General features: G+C 43.3%; 1 protein-coding gene across 1 annotated transcript in view; it reads right to left on the bottom strand.

Moving 5' to 3' along the window:
• mslnb (mesothelin b) overlaps positions 1-18,577 on the bottom strand; it is a 30,907-nt gene that overhangs the window by 5,122 nt on the left and 7,208 nt on the right. Inside the window, exons 6-56 of the mRNA XM_086212049.1 lie at positions 18,094-18,293; positions 17,909-18,012; positions 17,514-17,626; positions 17,179-17,412; positions 16,967-17,041; positions 16,618-16,859; positions 16,053-16,134; positions 15,565-15,708; positions 15,237-15,439; positions 15,008-15,117; positions 14,600-14,718; positions 14,301-14,477; positions 14,181-14,212; positions 13,731-13,828; positions 13,576-13,598; positions 13,431-13,452; positions 13,305-13,332; positions 13,144-13,222; positions 12,678-12,824; positions 12,327-12,538; positions 11,701-11,801; positions 11,469-11,587; positions 11,210-11,386; positions 11,087-11,118; positions 10,904-11,001; positions 10,265-10,287; positions 10,158-10,179; positions 9,999-10,026; positions 9,770-9,854; positions 9,496-9,642; positions 9,192-9,403; positions 9,007-9,110; positions 7,829-7,947; positions 7,556-7,711; positions 6,935-7,149; positions 6,713-6,798; positions 6,390-6,526; positions 6,040-6,165; positions 5,776-5,966; positions 5,596-5,684; positions 4,592-4,719; positions 4,370-4,497; positions 4,164-4,281; positions 3,437-3,655; positions 3,184-3,354; positions 2,437-2,586; positions 2,293-2,357; positions 1,736-1,865; positions 1,221-1,306; positions 574-703; positions 277-467 (exon numbers count right to left, since the gene is read on the bottom strand). Of these exons, the coding sequence (XP_086068175.1) occupies positions 277-467; positions 574-703; positions 1,221-1,306; positions 1,736-1,865; positions 2,293-2,357; positions 2,437-2,586; positions 3,184-3,354; positions 3,437-3,655; positions 4,164-4,281; positions 4,370-4,497; positions 4,592-4,719; positions 5,596-5,684; positions 5,776-5,966; positions 6,040-6,165; positions 6,390-6,526; positions 6,713-6,798; positions 6,935-7,149; positions 7,556-7,711; positions 7,829-7,947; positions 9,007-9,110; positions 9,192-9,403; positions 9,496-9,642; positions 9,770-9,854; positions 9,999-10,026; positions 10,158-10,179; positions 10,265-10,287; positions 10,904-11,001; positions 11,087-11,118; positions 11,210-11,386; positions 11,469-11,587; positions 11,701-11,801; positions 12,327-12,538; positions 12,678-12,824; positions 13,144-13,222; positions 13,305-13,332; positions 13,431-13,452; positions 13,576-13,598; positions 13,731-13,828; positions 14,181-14,212; positions 14,301-14,477; positions 14,600-14,718; positions 15,008-15,117; positions 15,237-15,439; positions 15,565-15,708; positions 16,053-16,134; positions 16,618-16,859; positions 16,967-17,041; positions 17,179-17,412; positions 17,514-17,626; positions 17,909-18,012; positions 18,094-18,293 (6,227 nt within the window). The remainder of the gene's footprint in view (positions 1-276; positions 468-573; positions 704-1,220; positions 1,307-1,735; positions 1,866-2,292; positions 2,358-2,436; positions 2,587-3,183; positions 3,355-3,436; positions 3,656-4,163; positions 4,282-4,369; positions 4,498-4,591; positions 4,720-5,595; positions 5,685-5,775; positions 5,967-6,039; positions 6,166-6,389; positions 6,527-6,712; positions 6,799-6,934; positions 7,150-7,555; positions 7,712-7,828; positions 7,948-9,006; positions 9,111-9,191; positions 9,404-9,495; positions 9,643-9,769; positions 9,855-9,998; positions 10,027-10,157; positions 10,180-10,264; positions 10,288-10,903; positions 11,002-11,086; positions 11,119-11,209; positions 11,387-11,468; positions 11,588-11,700; positions 11,802-12,326; positions 12,539-12,677; positions 12,825-13,143; positions 13,223-13,304; positions 13,333-13,430; positions 13,453-13,575; positions 13,599-13,730; positions 13,829-14,180; positions 14,213-14,300; positions 14,478-14,599; positions 14,719-15,007; positions 15,118-15,236; positions 15,440-15,564; positions 15,709-16,052; positions 16,135-16,617; positions 16,860-16,966; positions 17,042-17,178; positions 17,413-17,513; positions 17,627-17,908; positions 18,013-18,093; positions 18,294-18,577) is intronic.

Here is an 18,577-nt window from a genome sequence, read left to right as displayed (position 1 = left end):
CTCTTTTTTTAATATTGTAGACGGTCCCTTAGATGCACTTCTCTGGATTTACAAGCATTTATGTTCTATCTTTATAATTTGTCAATTTATGTTAATATATTTTTGTGTGTTTATTCTGTCTTTAATCTTTATTTTGTGCTATGTTTTTAGCTTATGTTTTAAAGCGTCTAGCAAGTAATAAATCTACTCCAGAAGTCTAGAATACAGATGAACACGTTTGTTTTTTTCTTTTCACTTTGCTGAAAACAGCGCCCTGCGTTTCTACCACTGACGTACCCGTATGATGTTTTCCCGCCTTTCAGCAGAGTTTCAACAGCAGCAGCTTGAGCATCAGTGAGGTCTGGGCAGTTCTTTAGTTTTTCCAAGATGGACGGGACTGAGTTCTGGATGTAGGCCCCATCCAGAGTGCAGCACATGTTTCCCAGAACTGATACACTGTCCTCAGTCAAGGTTGTGTTGGTTATACTCTTAGAAAGGAATGAAGAACAGGGATCAGTAAGAGATGGAGACCTTACTAGAGGAGAGGGACTCAGATTCGATGTAGATGTTTTGGACTGTCGGTCATGGACTCACCAGGCAGGTCCTGGCATTCTCAAACAGCGTAGTCAGTTTGTAGCTGAGAGCCGGAGAGAAGACCGAGAAGTCTGCGTCGGCCAGCTGTTCAAAATAGGCTCTGCAGCTGTTCCGTGGCACCAGGACATAACTGCAGAACGGAACACACAGAACTGACATGCATATCTCAGAGTTCTCAGAGTACATCAGTCCCGCTCTTCCTCAACCTGTGCTGGGTTCTGATGATTTTCGGTCAAAATGATCATTTTGGACCAAAATTGTCTGAATTGTTTCAATATCAAGTGAGAACCCTAAGAACAGTAACAGCAAGCTTGAGACTGGAAGGTCGCTGGTTCAATCCCCAGAGCTGACATCATAGGTCTAGGTGGAAGAGTTACGCCCCCCAAGTGACTAACGTGAGGGAGAACTTGTCTCTTCCAAAATGAACAAGGGTCGACAGCTGATGGTAGACATTTGTTGATGAGGACGGTTTCTCTGTACGACAGGCGACCTTCACAACTCATCCAAGATGAGAAAAACTGAAATAATTACTTGTTTGATCATTCATACTTGATCATTCATACTTTTTCAATCCAAAAACACACGAAACCGGTTTCTTAAATATACCCAAAGCTAACACAACGTTACTGAACCGATTCAGAACTCACTTGTAGTACAGCAGCACATCCGCAGGGTAAAGGTCAAAGCTGGTGGCATCGGAATCTCCGCTGATGTAGTTGTACATGCAGGTTAACTGTTGGTGAACAGTAAAATCATGACATGCTACTGATCGAGAAACTGTTGTGCAGGGATTTAACAGAGAAAACCAAGAAGGTTAAAACCTGGACTAAACGTAGAAAATGACAACGGGTTTATTAATTTGAATTATAGCAAATGTGCAAGTCAGACATTAAGAGAAAACGTTTAAAATACAGCTGACGCTTTCTTTTAGACACTTTTACACTCTACATTTAAAGTTTTCACCCGAAAATACAACTAATATTACACAACTTGGCACTATTGTGTTGAATACATTTAAGTCCATAAGCAAGCAAGCATGCACACACACACACACAAAGGCACGCACGCGCACACACACACACACGCACACACACACACACAAAGGCACGCACGCACACACACACACACACACACACACACACACACCCGAACCCCCTCTCACCTGAGTCTCCTTAAGCGAGACCTTCTTATTGCCTTTCCTCCGACAAGCCTTGATCAGCCTCTTGATCTGAACCGTTCTGATATTTCTCACCCCTGTGCATGTGAAGCCTTGCAGCACAGACGATGACAAACTGCAGTGATACACGCGCGCGCGCGCACACACACACACACACACACACACACACACACACACACACACACACACACACACACACACACACAAAACTCTGTTTATTGAAAATGTACGGAGCCCCTGAGAGGCCAACGAGAGCCACGCGACAGAATGGGTTCCTTCAGTTTCAGACTTCTGAACAAGTCATATCATGCGGCCAAAAATTAAGTTAATAGTTGTTGGTTCAAAATAAGTACTTTTTAAATATCTTTTTTTTTAATTTGGAAACTTTAAAAATACAACAATATGAAACCAAAAAATAAATGTACCTCATAATAGATACGTGCAACAAAATACATGCCTGAAAAGGAAAAGGAACCTACATTTTGTGTCCTAAAAATAAGTTTGGATAAAAGGTTTGATTGTTGTTGTTTTTTTTAACTCACTTGTTAGGACTTCCCAGCACCGTGGTGGCATTCTCCACCGCCATCACACTAAAGAACAACTCCACCTAGAAAAGCACACAGCATGGAACATCATCCCGCAGCAGTGCAGACACCTGGAGTGTGTGTCTGAGTGGGATCTCCTACCTGCTGCTTTTTCCATTTCTTCTTATTGAGTCTTTCTATCGTGTCGTTGTTGTTTGAGAAGCCCAGCAGCATAACGCGCGGGATCTCACTGGCCATTCCGTCCGGAACGTTCTTTATAATGGCCTCACTGCTGTTGCTCACTGATATGATCTGGTAGAAGAAGACAGAAGTGAAATCCATTCTGAATTAGTCGAAGCGAGCGCTGCGTTACATACAACAAAAAAATACAAAAAAAACTTCCCTTGAAACATAGGCGACTGTTCTGTCCTCCAAAATGTTTGAAATGAGCTCAGAACTCGGCCTGAGAGAGCAGCGACTGAACACATCCTTCAGTATTCACATGTAAGTAGTTCTGCTGGTAGATGCCACTTCTTCATTCCCTTACATGAGAGGTTTTGACATTCTAGATGATTCCTATTATCATGCATGCTCTGATTAAGTGGGCCTCTGCTTGACATCTACAATCCATATTCCTCATGTATGCTTGTCCGTTAATTACCTACGTTCCCATTTTGTTTCTCATAATTTAGATTGGACTTAATCTACATCAATTACATCTTTTCTTACTGTAAAAGGTGATGTGGAGTTTTTCCTTGTTCATGTCATAGGCGTGAGGAGCGAAGATGTTGCGTGTTGCAGATTTTTAAAAAAGCTTTTGGCTGGATTCCGTTCTTCCTATTTTTAAATAAAATGAACTCGACCTGCCCAGAATGCAGTTGTTTTTCATATTAATGTGCACCATTGTACCTGAGTGACAAAGGTCTGCTGGACAACCTGTGGAGCCGTCATCAGGTGACCCATGAATGACGGATCGTCGGCGGCTATGAGCAGCTGGGAGCCGCTGATGCCGCTGAAGGTCGATGCAGGTACGCCCATGACAAGAGTGCCCAGCATGAGCAGTGATGATGCGTTGTTGAACTGGCGAAGAGAGGGTGGAAGAAGGGCGGCGACGTCACAGTCATGGCAACTTGAAATCAACCATGAACTGGATAAAACATACCTGCATCATCCCTGAAGACATCAGCGACTGGACAATGGCCCTGGCCTGACCTTCGTTCCAGCCAGCCACGCTGGCGAGGTAATCCAGAGCCGTGTACAATTCAGACGGGCTTATCGTCTTGATCTGGCCAGTAGAAATGCCGGCGCTTTCGTTGCCGAGGGTGATAATGGTTGTGGCATCGATGCTGTCACCAAAGTTGGCTGCCAAAGCAGCAGCAACCTACAAAGATCAGATGCAGCATTCAGATGCAGAAGTATGTTTGTGTTCTCTTTAGGAGGAAAGAATTCTTCTCTGGCCCGATGGAAGACAATCAAGAGGGTGTCAAGGCTCAGATGGGCGTCACAGAGTGACTTACAACATCAAGCCCTCAATAACAATCACAGTGCAGCAATTCTATGTCAGCCGTTAAACTGCAAGACAATTCATTGACAATACACGGCAGTATATGTGGACCCAAAGAGGTAAAAATGCCCCTAAAAAGGGGAAAAAAACAACAGCAATGACATGTTTTTGTGATGGATTGTATCAATCTGACGGAGATTAAACAAAATTAATATATAAGACTTGTCTAATTGGTGAATCAAAATAAATAATCCAAGAATCTCTTTATAACACCAGCTTTCAGTATTTGGCATCAGCGTATGGATACTGTATCACAGGAGGTCCCACCCCTGGTTAAGGTACATTTGTTTCGCAGTGCTAACCCTGTACCGGTGTTCTCGTTTACCTGTGGGTCCAGGTTTGTGCACAGAGTCGTCAGATTGTGCAGGATGATCATACTTTGGCTTGCAGACAGTTGACTGAAAGCCGGACCAGGAGCGAAACACCGGCATAAGAGAGGAAGTCTGCAGAGATGAAGCAGAATCGGTCATCATAATGGTGTCAAATAACTGAGTTACTTAATAATTAACAATACATCGTATACTGACTCACAGGAGGGGGTTGAAGTTGCTGTCCTGTTGATACACAAGCTGTGTGTAGTAGCTGAGGAGATTGAGAGGTAAGGAGGTTTGGTTGACCAGCTCGATGTTCTGAAGGTTCACTGTGAACACTTGGAGGTACTGCAGAGAGGAGAGAGGAGGTACCAGCCCGCATCATGAACCCGTCCGTCCGCTACTGCCCCCAACAAACCCTGAGCTGTAGGTTCAAACTTACCTCTGCAGCTCCAAACATCTGCAGTTCCTCCAGCGTGAGGAACTGCATGAAGGGCCCCATGTACTCAACGAACCAGGCTGTCGAGTTGAGCAGTGGGTCGTTTGAATCGTAACACCTCGGCACGGACCCTATAATGGTAAATAATAAAGATGAAGGGTTTTATTCTTTTTAAAAGAGAGCCTATTTTCCACAAAGTTGACACAACATCGTCAGATTATTAGAGAAAAAAAAGATGAATGATTGTAGGCCCACATAAAAGGCATCGGAAATTATTCCCTTTGGAATTATCTTTATATCCATCCATCCATTTCTACTGCTTATCCTGTTAAGGGTGGTGGGGGTTGGAGTCTATCACAGCAGCCTTCGGGTGAGAGGTGGGGTTCACACTGGACAGGTCACCAGTCCATGGCAGGGCCAACACATAGAGACAGACAACCATTGGCTCTCCCAGTCACACCTACGGTCAATTTAGAGTCTGGATTAACCTGGTCCCTCTTGATGTCTTTGAACTGTGGGAGGAAGCTGGAGTACCAGAGAGAACCCAGCAGGAACAGGGACAACATGCAGACTCACCCAGAAAGACCCTGTGCTGGAGCCGGGGCTCGAACCCAGAACCTTCTTACTGTGAGGCGACAGTGCTGACCACTGCACCACTGCATTATTTTTTATTCTATTTTTTTTTTTTTAGTTTTTTTATTTATCACTCACTTCTTTTTCTAGCAGTACTCTGGAGCTGCTGTAACAAAAGAATTTCCCTTTGTCTGGATCAATCAAGTTTTATCTTAAAAAGAATAATTTTAATTTGTTTTTTAAATTCATATGAATTATAAGAAGCATTTAGACAGATTCTTGCTTGATTCTTGCTTACATACATATAAATATAAGTTGTGCTGTAGGCATTATAGCAGTTACATTTTCACACCAGAATTTTTTTCAGGATTACATTGCAGTATCATACTTGTACTTGTACTGTATACTAGCAGAGATTATCTTGAAAGACCGACCTGACATGAGGTAGGCCCTGATGGTGTCAAACACGTCTCCCCTGTTAAAGTCAGCAGCAGTGTAGTTGTATTTGCCGAGAACTGAGACGCTGAAACAACAAAAAGTAAAATCAGAAAAAAAAAATCATTTGAAACTCAGTTTTTCAGAAGGTGAGTGTGTACAGCATCGTGCATACGTACAGCTTCTGGAAGGCCACGCAAGAGGCGTTGTGTGTGGTGTTGGGGCTGATGAGACTCTTAGTGAGGAAAGCCAGGTAGTTGTGCAGGCGTAGGTCAAACCAAGCATTGACCTCTGGCCTTGTGGAGCTGTGGAGAGCCATTGGCCAGACGCAAGGCAGCGTGGGCCGTTGCACCTCCGCCGGGAGAGCCTCCTGTAGTCCCGAGAGACAATATTACATCATGACTGAGTATTTGCATTCCTGCGCATTTGTGTGTGGCTCGTACCATCTCCAGGAACATCGGTGTCTTGACGTAGTTGTCGTAGATCACGCAAAGCTCTGAATGGCTGTCAACAACATCCGGCCGACGAAGCAAATCTCCAAGATCGGATGGAGGCATGGAATTCAGCAACTAGATCCACAGTAAAGATTTTTTTTTAAAAAGTAGTTCCTGTCATTGCGAGTCAGTGAGAAAATAATAGATGGGAGGCGGCGATAAAGTACAAGGAACAAAGTGCGTGTGGGTATAAAAGATGCAAGAACAGCAATGACAAAAATGACTGTTTTATATTCATATTCTTCAACTCGCCATGGACCCCCCCCCCCCCCCCCCCAAGCTGAGTTCTGAACACACACCTGGTGCATCTCGTTTGGAGGCATGAGCGACAGGAAGGAGGTCAGGTTGGGGAACTGGAAACCCATGAACGAGTTCTCCAGGAAACGGTAGAAACTGTGGTTGTAGTTGTTACCATAGCAACGGAGTGGCGTTGGACCTAAAATGGGGGGTGTGTGAAAAAAGGTCAGCTGTCAAACTATCTTTGATTCCCCAGGTTTGATACCAGAGTACATTTTCTTGCAGCAGCCTGCTACTGTGTGGGTGAAATGTAAAGCATTATTAACACTGTTCTTTCTCTACAAATACACCGGAGTACATAGAAGTGGTGATCCTCGGTTTTTACCTTTGAGACTCTGAATAATGTGGTTGTGAATCTCTTTCTTTGTGTCTTCCAGGAGGGTTGCAATAGTCAAATTCAGGTCCTCCACTCTGGTATGTAACAACACAAGGCATCAATCAATATTCATTTATTTACATTTTTGGATCCAAAAGGATTTTGTAATGTAGGAGTAAAATACTTGGAAAATGTTAGAAGCTGAAATCACTGGTTTGGTGTCGCACGTACCCCTGCTGCTCGATGCTGCAGTCCCTCCCCGCCAGGATTTTGAAGAAGGGTGAGACGTGCTGTGGTGACAGGTCAACCAGCAGGGGGCGCAGCCTGCTGTGGAGCCACTCTGACACGGCTGAATCACCCACCGAGTGATCTGAGAGGTTCGCTCGATCAAACACAACTTGTAGTATAGCTGACCTCACCGGAGAGGAGAGGACACTCTCATTACCCTGCAACATGAGAGACATGAGTCTGAAGCGGCCTTTCAGCATTTGGTCCCGAAACAAGCAAGTTTTCACTGAAACCCATTCCATTTGTGTCTGGTCATGAAAAATCATCTCTCTACATGACTCAAGAGAACAGATTTACCAAAGCATTCTCAAGGTTGCCCAACCAAAAACAGTGTGCCTGCTTAAGTATGAACAAAAATCTAATGATCATCTTAGAGCATGAAGAGATTCTGAACCTGCCTTTTATCCGTAGTGACCACCTTCCTTAACCTGATAACTATTGATGGATTCAGTAAATGTTAGATTCACTCCTTATTTTTAATTTGCTCTATGAATTAATTCTATAACTTAAGAATATTATTTTCAATACCAATTACAGACATTTGCATTTTTCTGTGTGACGCACCATGATAGCAGGTGAGAAGTAATCAAAGAAGGCGACAAGGAGTCGGTTGGGGACGTGATCCATCACCATGGCAACATGATCAGGAGAGGTGAGCTGACCTGGTGTGGAGGACACCTCTGCCAGCTGTCGGACTGTCAGCTGCGGCAAGGCTTCCATCTGCATGTATGCACACAGATACGAACACGAGAGCACAGACGATCATTTAGAGACTAAAACCGAGAGCATAAAAACATCGAGTTGTTCAAACTGGAGACTCGCTGCCACGGGCCGTACCGCTGAGAAGCCGGGGAAAAGCATCTGCAGGTCGTGGAAGGAGACGAGAGCCGAGAACGCTCCCAGGTTCCTCTGCAGGCACTCTCCACTGTTGCTGCAGTTCAAGCTGCAGCTGGGGTCTGAACCACAAGAACAGAACGAATGGAACGCGGGACAGCATTTTCCAGACGAAATTTCCATTATTTTTCACAATAAAAGGAATAATTAATTACAAACCAAAACCCCAAAAATCTTTTGAAAATAATGGAAAGATATTATCTGAATATCATTTTCATACATTGAAATGGAGGAGTTGGGAATCCTGTGTTAGAAACTGTCCTACATACATAGATATATATGGTAGGTCTGCCATATGGATATTAACTTTGGGCATAAATATATATTTAGATGTGATGCATTTTGAGGTTTTTTTTGGGGGGGGGGCAGGCATATGGGATTTGTTTTTGTATTTGTATTTGAAGGTGGGGCTCAAGCAAACAAAGGTTACATAATGTACCAGCAGAATCCAGTAGCTACAGTGATGTAGTCGCAGAGGGAATGGAGCCGTGACAGAAATGACAGATTCTCTTTGGTTTTTGGATGCGGCGTTCATCAAGAATGTGGCAGGGCTGCTTCGTTGCTACTCATTATTGAGAGGCAGCTGATCAGCTCTGTTTCCCATCCATCCGTCCATCCATCCATTTTCTACCACTTATCCTGTTGAGGGTCGCAGGGGGCCTGGAGCCTATCCAGCAGCCTTTGGACGAGAGGCGGGGTTCACCCTGGACGGGTCACCAGTACATGGCAGGGCCAACACATACAGACAGACAACCATTCACACCCACAGCCACGCCTACGGTCAATTTAGAGAATCCAACCAGACTTCTTGCTGTGAGGCGACAGTGCTGCTCACTGCACCTCCGTGCTGCCCAGCTATGTTTCACAACTTAGAAAAAGGGGATCATTCCAGCTGAGCTTGTCCCACATCATTCTACTCTTCAAACCAGTTTTTTTTTCCTGTTCTGTCAGCTCTGCAGAAATGTTGTGAATGCATCATCAATCTCCAGGGCATTAGTTACGGAACTAATGGAAGTTTTATTGGTGCCATGTGAAAAAGTTGTTTCAGCGTTTCTCTGGCGTGTGACAAGCTGCACTTGTACTCAGGTTATTTGGATAAACCTGTTTTTTCAGGGACCTACCAATGGTGTTGTTCCTGGTCAGGAAAACCTTGATGAAGTGTGTGTAGATGAATGTCTGTTCTCTGAGGCTCATGTGCGTCTGGAGAGAGCTTAGAATCTGTACACTGGGGTCAGAAGGGCCATGTGATTAGTACATATCATGGCGATCTTTTCAGAGACGTGTTGTGACTGAAGCTGCTGCTCACATGTGTTGGTAGGTGCTGCAGGTCAAATCTTTTGTGGCAAGACATGACAAGAAGTCAGGGGTAACAGCAGGCAGGAATGGACGAAGCCTGCCGTTGAGCCACAGGTGGATGAAGGCGGGATCGTTGAGATAGGCCATGCTGAAGGTGTCCAATCGGATTTCTCGTATAGAATCCAAAATCATTGATACGGAAGGATTTCTGGCATCAAGCATCTACAAATAAAACACCAAACAGTAAAAACACATATCCAGTACCTTGTTCTGATCAGGAAAGGAGAAATTCAGGAGTATTTTGGATTAAATACCATGTTGATTAGTTGATCCAAAGCCTCGTCCAGCACATGAGAGGATTTAGAGAGGAGAAGCTTCCAGATGGGCATGGAGCCGCTGGAGCTGGAGGAGCGATTACACACCAGTATCCCCGCCAGGTCCTCGGCTGTTAACATGTCCAGCTGTGCAGAGAAGAAGCAGAGCGGGTGAAGGATGACACGCGCGCACGCACACACACACACACACACACACACACACACACACACACACACACACACACACACACACACACACACACAATAGCCTCACCGATGCACAAGCAAATTCCTGGACACCAAAGTCACAGAAAAGCCCCGCCATGTCTTCTTTGTCCAGGTGCAGCTGAACCATTGTGCTGGAAACAATTAAAGTAATAATTCTATTGATTCCGTTTATTACTTCTTCAGGTTTTCCAAATGCCAGTTTGCTCGGTTATAGAGAACGGCAGCATTTCTCAAATCAACGGCTCTTCAGTGTTATGCTTTGTTTCAAACCTCACCTGTTCACTCCAACACAGATGTCTGTCTCTGCGAACAGCAACAGCAACAAATGACTATCAACTCCACGGTGATATGGCACCAAATCACATCTAAAGTCATGTCATGTCACAAAGTCTCATGAGAAAACCACCAGAGGCAAATTTGCTTGAAGGACTTACCATTTATTAAGGTAACATTGCACTAGAGGGAGAAAGACATTAGAATTGTTAAGATCCTGCAATTACAAGTATAAGTACAAATTATTAGACAAAAATGAGATGATTACCTCTCCGCTGTATATGATGCAATCTATAATGAAAGCACAAGTAAATTATTGTGAAGAATCTATGTTTGTAAATTCACGTAAGGGTTTACGATCAAATGAGGTAATGAAAATATACTTCGGTTAAGTTTGCAAAGTGAATAATCGGGAGTAAAAATGCGTAGAAACGCCCCTTGTAATTTTTTCACTTTGATTTGTTTAAATTAGAGCCTTCAGCACAGTGTGTGTGTGTCACAGTGTGCGATTTCACATCTGCCAATCACTACCAGTGCAACAGGTTGCCCTTCATTGCTGCCTCAGATGCTCAGTAGATATTACAGAACATGGAAATCCACAGGCATCTGTTTTCAGACCCTTTTTCTTCTCATTTTGCCTGCCTTCACTGGAACATTTGCTATGATTTTTATTGTTGTGAGAGGAGGACAGGGGACAGGCATGCCAGGTGAGATTCCCTGTCCAGCTGCATTTTTAAAATAAAGCAAAAAAGCAAATAAATGTGGCATGACAACTGTCAATGTCGATACCCAGGCATACATTGACAACCGTACACTGCTGCAACCCCAAAGAGCATTGAGGCATTTATAGGTGTGTCATATGTTTCCTGTTCCTGTTGTTAGTTCTGTATCATTTTGAGCCTCTCACCCGGTGGTATGTGCTTGGATAAGACCATCTTGCTGTAGGTGATGGATGCAGCGATGTCAAGAGGAACGACTGCCATGGCCAAGTCCATTCTTGCAAACCTAGAACACGGACACGTGTGGGATTAGCGTCACAATTAATGATTATATTGAATTTAATCAATGAGAAAACAAAATTTGAACTCACAGTGTTTTGTACGATGAACATGAAAGCTTGTCCTGGAAATGCAGAAAACAAAGATGATCACCTTCAGCAGGCAGGTACGAGTCCAAACTCCTGAGTGATGAGGTCAGCTGCAACTGTTTTTACCTGTTGAAGGAACATGACCAGGTACGACAGAAATTCAGGAAGCTTCTTCTGCTCAGATGGTTCAGTCAGGTCATCAAACAGCAAGTTGATGACGACGTCTTTCTCTGGAAGTGAAGGTAGAGGCAACACCAGCAGCTCTGCACTTTGCTTTGGTGACAGGAGTCTCAGGACCTCCAGCTAAAAAGAAACACAAATAATGTTTCATTGCTGTTATTTGGAAATCACACTGTGCCAATCACACTGGCCTCCTAACTCTTACAGGGTCGAATTCTGGGTTGAGATGCAGCATCTCTTCGAGGGACAAAAACACTGAAAATGGACCCAAATTTTCCATCAGCCACTCGGCGCTGCTGTTTAATCCCAACACGCAGCCTGGACCTGGACGTCAAGGAGACAGTAAATAAATTCACTATATGCACTACTATAAACACCCTCTCCACTATAAAACATGACATAGATCCCAAAATATAAATACAGAATTCAGAGGGTACCTGAGTTTGGATTAGACAGGACACGGAGGACGAATTCTTTTAGGACGACGTGCTGTTGTTCCAAAGTCATGTCATGAAAATGGTGGATAAATATCTGCATTCTGACGATAAAATATTGAAAAGGAATTATTTCAGATCATCTACAGCACCCAAAAAAACAAAAACAAAACATTCTGAGTAGATTTAACATGGACACACAATGTTGCTCTGCTTCTCCCCCTTCGAAGTCAGGAACAACACTGGTAGCAATAATTTTTGTTTTATATGTCAGGTTGATTACCTTGTTTCAATTTCAGTTATTTCAGGATGAATTACTTATGTTTTGCAACAATTTTTCAGAAAACGAAAGTGAAACTATTTTATTGCAAACAATGCTGTACTTGTGTTCCGCATGTAGCACAATAAGGGAAATCAATTGTATTAATATCTTTTTAGTGATGTTATCCCTTTGTCCTCCATCTTGTTTTTATTTCATTTTGTTTTACTCGGTGTTGTTTTTGGCTCTGGTATACTTTACGGATGGCATCCGGACGGACTCTTATGGCTGCATATGACAGCGAAGCTTTTGATTTGACCACGTACGTTTTATTTATACGACGAGCTGCAATCTGTGGACGGTCACTTACACTTGCTGGTACGAATGACAGCTGATGTTCCTGCTGCTCAGACAGTAAAGGAACCTTCCAGTTGCAAAAGGAAGGAAGCCACTGAGACGGTGGGAGAACCACTTCATGATCACACTGCTGTTCCTCAGCTGTTCGTCCGTCAGAATCAACAATCTGATCTCCCCAATCACATCCAAAACCACTGAGGCTGAGGGAACAATCAGCTCTGTGGACTGCAGGAGACATCAGTATTAAGACTGGAAAAAGATGGTGACTGAATCCCAATAGATGTTTGAACTGATGCTCTCCTCCTGCCATCAGGTTTAAACTTGATTGATTCAGTGAAACAAACAAAATAAAACTACCACTGACCGTGTTAGCCAGGATGTCCAGAGCTGGATCCAAGAGATGGGAGAGTTTAGTGAGCAGTATCTTCCACAACACCCTGGAGTGGCTGCTGTTTCCGGGCAGATTACACTTCAGAAGAGACGCCAGATGATGGGCTGTGAAGTTTGGCAGCTGCGTGTGTGTGAGAGAGGTCAAAGGTCATTCAAAAAAACCTATCAGGCAAAGAAAATACTGTAAAACGGTTGAGGTATTTCATAATCTGACCCAGGTTGTTTCCCAGTTTTGTATACAAATTCTGGGAAATTACTAAATTATACTTATCGTAAAGGTAGATTCATTCCATTTAATCCCTTTAGTTACAATACCACTTAGCATTAAAAACAGATGGGCTCAAGCAGCAGGGAGGTGTATCAACAAACAAAATAATTAAGAACACACACACAGAATATAATTTTAAAATAAATTATGATAAAGTAAAATCACAAGTCACCTGTGTACAAGCATATTCCTCCAAGGTAAAATTGCAGGAAACGTCCATAGATGTGCTCAAGTGAGCGTGGAGGTCAGAGCTGTTAAATATCAAATAAATCTTAGAACAGCAACTCGTGCCACATGGAGAGGTTTGAGTTAAATTCACAACACGTGGAATACCTGTCGACTTCCTTGCAGATGTTAGTACCTGCAAAATGTGAGTGAACAAATAAAAAGCTTTCAATCTAAAATCACTAGTCACTCAGTGACAGTCGTGTAATTTGTGATCCGTCAAAGGGCTCTTACTGTTCAAGTGTGTTACTGGGCACTGTAGATGACAAAAGGTTTGATTCATGAAAATAAATCATTTATTAGACAATTTTAAAACCATAGAAAATAAGAAAATTGATTCAGAGTAAAAATATTAAATATTGGAGCAAAGAAATCTTACCAGGATGTTCTGTGGTACACACTCTGTCCAAACACACACAGACATGATGGAGTCAGCTACAGTACTGGCACTAGAACACTGAAGTATTCACTTGAAAAGTAGAAATAAGACTTCTTTTGGCTTCTGTGTGAAAAGAGAGAGCGACAGAGACTGACCTTCTGGTGCGATATTGATGAGCTTATCTATGTGGGCCCAGGCGAACGGTTCCATGTCTGGAGGCAGAGACCTTGTGGCCTCGTATAATTGCTCAAAACTGGCGAAACAAATGACAAAAACCAGTCAGTGGAACAGAAACTGATGAATTTGCCCGTTGAGTTGTAATTACATGTTCTTGCCATCCTACAGTAAATATTTTCTCAGAAATTGTATTGAAATCCTGCAAGCTAACAAACAGTTGAAGAGAGGGTTAGAAGGACATTGGTGGTTTTACCCAGAGTTCATTTATTAACAGAAAGGTGGTCGTTGTGAGGTTTCACAAGTAAAGGGACAGAAAACTAACCAGATAAATCATTTTATATCCATTTTGTAAAATAAATACCATTAAAAAAAGGTTTTTTTTGCAGTGAAATCAGCAAAACAAAAGTTTGACAGGAGAAAGTACTCACATGTGTTTGTAGACGCCGCAGGAAATATTGACCTAAGAGGCCAAATATTCCACCATCCATCATTTGGCACGTGTAAACATTTGCTGAACACTACTGAGCCGTCACGATCAAAGCTATTACCTCTCTAGCGAGCGAGACGAGAGACAGCACGACCTCCTTAAACCTCCTGTCCTCAGGAGACTCCAGCAGGAAGTCAAACACTGCGTCGATGACCACGTCTTTCTCTGGAGGCGTACGAAGAGGCAGCACGAGCATCTCTGCCGTCTGCGTCGGAGACAGGAGGTGGAGCACCTCTAACTGGAGACCAAGAGAAGTGATGACGGATTAATTAAGGCTTCATTTAAGTCAGTTATCGATGAAGTTTTTCATTAAAGTCTGTTGTTTTTTTGTTTTTTTTAATGGCGTTCAAGCAGACCGACCCCAGAGAAGTGTGGGTTGAGTTGATAGAAGTCTGTGATGGAGGCGAATTCTGAGAAGAAGCCAAAGTTCTTCTCCAGCCATTCTGCACTGTGATTGGCTGAGAAGACACACTGGGCATCTGAAACGTATCAATAAAATGTTTGTATATTTTCAAGAATGCATTTTGTTGAATGTTAGTAACGATATGAAGAAAACAAGAAATCCTCAAACTTTCTGTTACAGCATGCCTACTGCAGGTTTGTGTGCTACTTCTATTGCCTCTTCCTGTTTCGTTCACAACTCCCTACTTACTTGGTAAACACTGAACGTTAAGGTCAGTATCTTTCTGATGCTGCAGCAGGTTTCACACATTTATGATAGGAGTTAAAAGGGTAAAAATATTTGTAAGCCTTGTTGTTGTTACCTACCTGACGTGTTGTGATGCAACAGGAAGGGATAGATGAAGTGCTTGTAGATGTTGTGACTGAACATCTCATGAGCGTCCATGAAGCTCATGTGCTTGCTGAGGCCTCCAACGCTGCACATAATGCAGAAAAATGTTCTTTTTAAAATAGATTTACTATTTAAAGTTATCACTATATCAGCAATGCTTTGATAGATGATTTTTATCTTAATTGCTGACAACAGCAAACTCACATGGTTTGATAGACGGGACAGGAGAAGTTCTTGGTGCTGAGGCAGGAGAGGAGGCCTGGCGGGATGTTAGGGAGGAGCGGCATCAGCTTGATCTGGAACCAGAGCTTAATGAAGTCTGGGTCCTCCAGGTGTTCTTGGGTCAGAGTCGGTGTATCTGCCTCGCCAAAGATCTTCTGGAAGTCAGATGCCAGCTCGCTGAAGTTCTAGAGGATGAGATACTTTGATGTTAGAGCATGTTTGAATGAATTGCTCTCAAAATATTAATGGAAACAAATGAAAAACAATGTAACAAAATGGCAGAGGGACAAAAATATGATCATATACTAACTGCTGTGGAAAGTTCTTTCATCAGTGAGTTCAGGCGCACTGTCAGCTCCTCAATCAATCTCAGTGTTGTTGCTTCGGACATTGTCAGGTTTGTTCGAGCAGCGCAGTGTAAAACGTGAGCCACATTCTCCACCGCGTCAGTCAGCTACGAAACAAAATAGATGGTCGTGTGCTCAGAAGACGTTCAACAAACAAAAATTCAGTAAAACTCAAATAATATAAAGCCTTGCTTCACCCAAAAAGCGTATTTTGTCTTTTTAAGTTTTTCCACCGCTGTATTACTCCTTTGTGGCTCCAGAATGCAGAAAGAGCCATCCATGTATAGTTAGCTTACAGCTAATGCTAACCATCTCAATCAGGAAGAAACAGCAGTAAAACTGCCCAAAACCATCCATTTAAAATGTTTCAAACACATCGTCCAGTACAATCCATGCCATCTTTTTAGGTGAAGTATTGCTTTAATCAGTCAAAAAAACCATAAACACTTACCCCGCATGGTCTCTCATCAAGGGTGATGCTACAGACGTCCTGGATTTCAGAGGTTTCATTGTCAACGCCATGATCCAAATAGCTGCACACAGAACGAAACATACACAAAAGTCAACATCATGCACACTCTCACAACACAACGGCCCACCTGGGGTGGCTGACGACTTACAGCTGCTATGTGTTGGTATTTAAGTTAACTGAAAATGTTCTTTTTGATGTGGGACTAACATACCTAGAAAATATTGTTTGCTTAAATAAACCAAAAAATTGGCCTCTGTACACGCTCCACAGGTGCTGCTGTTGTGTTTACCCCAAAGTAAAAGAGAGCAAAGTCATGGAGACTTGAGAAACTTTTTTGCTGTCTGCGAACAGGGGGTCCGTTTCTCTTTAACCGTTTTCTTTAGGTCTGCCGCTTATAAAATTGTTTTATATGTAACTCAAAAGGTGAGGGAGGGAGGGAACAATGGTTCCAAAGATGTGGGGGACACTGACAGGAGTCCAAGTCAGTGACCCAACAGCTGGAATAAAAGTGTGCATGCTTGCAAGAAATATTGGTTTGACTTACAACACTTGGTGGAAGGCGAGTGTGACGTTTTCATTCATCAAGGCCTGGTCATCTGGCAAGAACTGCCGCAACAACGGCATCACAACATGCCTGTACCAGTCGGCCACGTTGGTCACATCAAACGGTGGCATCTCTGGAGCTATAGGAGTGTTGTGTGGCTTGTACATGTCTGCCAGTTCGGCCAGAGTCCAGTTGAGCAGGAACTGGGCCAGAGTGGTGCTTCTTATTTCTGATACGTCCCTCTGGATAAACACAGCAGATCAGGGGTCATTTAACTTTACCTTCACATGCTGAAAGGTCCATTTATGAATTATATTTTGAATGTCAGTGTCTGTATTCGTGACAGTACCTCTTGTGTAAATGACACAAACTCATGAACAAAGCCCCCAATGGGTCTGAAAGCTGTCATGAACCCATTTACAACCTGTAAATAAGAACAAAAAAGTCTCTTTTCTTAAAGCTGACACAAACTAACTCATGCAAACAAAACAATATTTACAGTCGATACATGGCTTCATAGTTGCCGCTTCAAATCTACTACAGCTACAGATGTTGTGGTACCTCTCTGAAACCGTTGGGTGGAGACGGGGGCGAGTATGGGTCATAGGTGAGTGGGTATCCAGAGTTTGTCCAGTTGTAGTCCCCTCCAGGACTCATGGTGGGGGGAGGACCGGTGCCACCTGTCAACAAACTATGGAAGACCAGGTTTAGGGTGCCGTTGTTTAAACCTGCAACCTCAGGCCTCAACAGCAGCTCTGCCTTCTGTGCTGGAGACAGCAGGTGGAGGACTTCCAGCTGCGTTAAAAAGAGAAAAGGAATGAGAGACAAATCGAATGGGAACAATAGAGAGGAGGCAACTTGGTTCACCATCGGGTAAATCTTGAAGTCAAACTCACGCCACTGAAGACCATGTTGAGTGTTGAGAAATCCTTCATTCGGGCCAAGGCCTTGAAGGCACCAAAATTCTTTATCAGCCAATCTTCACTGTTTTCATTTCGCTTCACACAGCCTGCACAAATATCAGAAGCCAATTACAAGACAACATCGCACAAGGATGTCGTCATTTAATTTGCTTGTATGTGTTACACGTGGTTGCTTTAGTTGTTAATCATCAAGGGGGTCAGAACACAACTCAAATAACTGGCACTTTCTGCAATCTGGAAAAAAATATGTTTTCAAGACACCTATTTGTGAGCACCTAAAAGGCAAAATACACTTTTTGGGTGAAGTATTGCTCTAATAAGTAAGCTCTACTTCTTATAACTACGGACTATAAACATAAAAGCTTTACCAGCTACTCTGTCTCCAGACAGGAAGGGATACATAAAGAAAGTGTAGATCCACTTTTGTCTGACTGGGTCCATCTCAGAGAAATGGTGGCTGAGCTCCTTCACCCTGCATGAAGGGAGAAGAGATTCAGTTGGCATGAAAACACGAAGGTCAGGAAACCACGCTGGAGGACGGAGGCAGGCGTACACAGTCTGGTACGTGGGGCAGCTGAAGTTCTTGGTGCTGAGGCACGACAGGAAGTGCTTGGTGATAGACTTTAGCAGCGGAACTATCTTGACCTCTAGCCACATCTGGACCATGTGTTCATTCTGGAGCGGGTCTTCCCCGGGTACAAAGTCCAGCGCCCCCTGCAGGCTGAGAAGTGGTACTCCTGTCATGCTAGACCTCTGCGGTGATGATAAAGTGGAAAGAGGAGGTAAGCAATATAACATTTGAGTAGCTTTAAATTACTTCAAAAAGATTTGAGAGGTCCAATTTGAGACGTATAAATTCTATGATGAATGTTTTATACTTTCACCAAAGCCCCTGTGACAAAACTCAACAGTATCTCTGACACTATTGCATCACTCAGTGGTAACTTTATGTTTCACCACACACACCCTAACCCCCATTGATGGCAGCATCAAAAAAACCTGTGACAGAAGGCTATGAGGTCAACGAACTCCAAAAA

The sequence above is a fragment of the Aulostomus chinensis genome, chromosome 8 (assembly GCF_037954235.1).
Source record: "Aulostomus chinensis isolate RoL2024-O1b breed Wild chromosome 8, RoL_Achi_v1.0, whole genome shotgun sequence".
Lineage (NCBI taxonomy): Eukaryota > Metazoa > Chordata > Actinopteri > Syngnathiformes > Aulostomidae > Aulostomus > Aulostomus chinensis.
The sequence above is the reverse complement of the archived record's forward strand: the minus strand, read 5'-3'. Positions and strand labels throughout refer to the sequence as shown.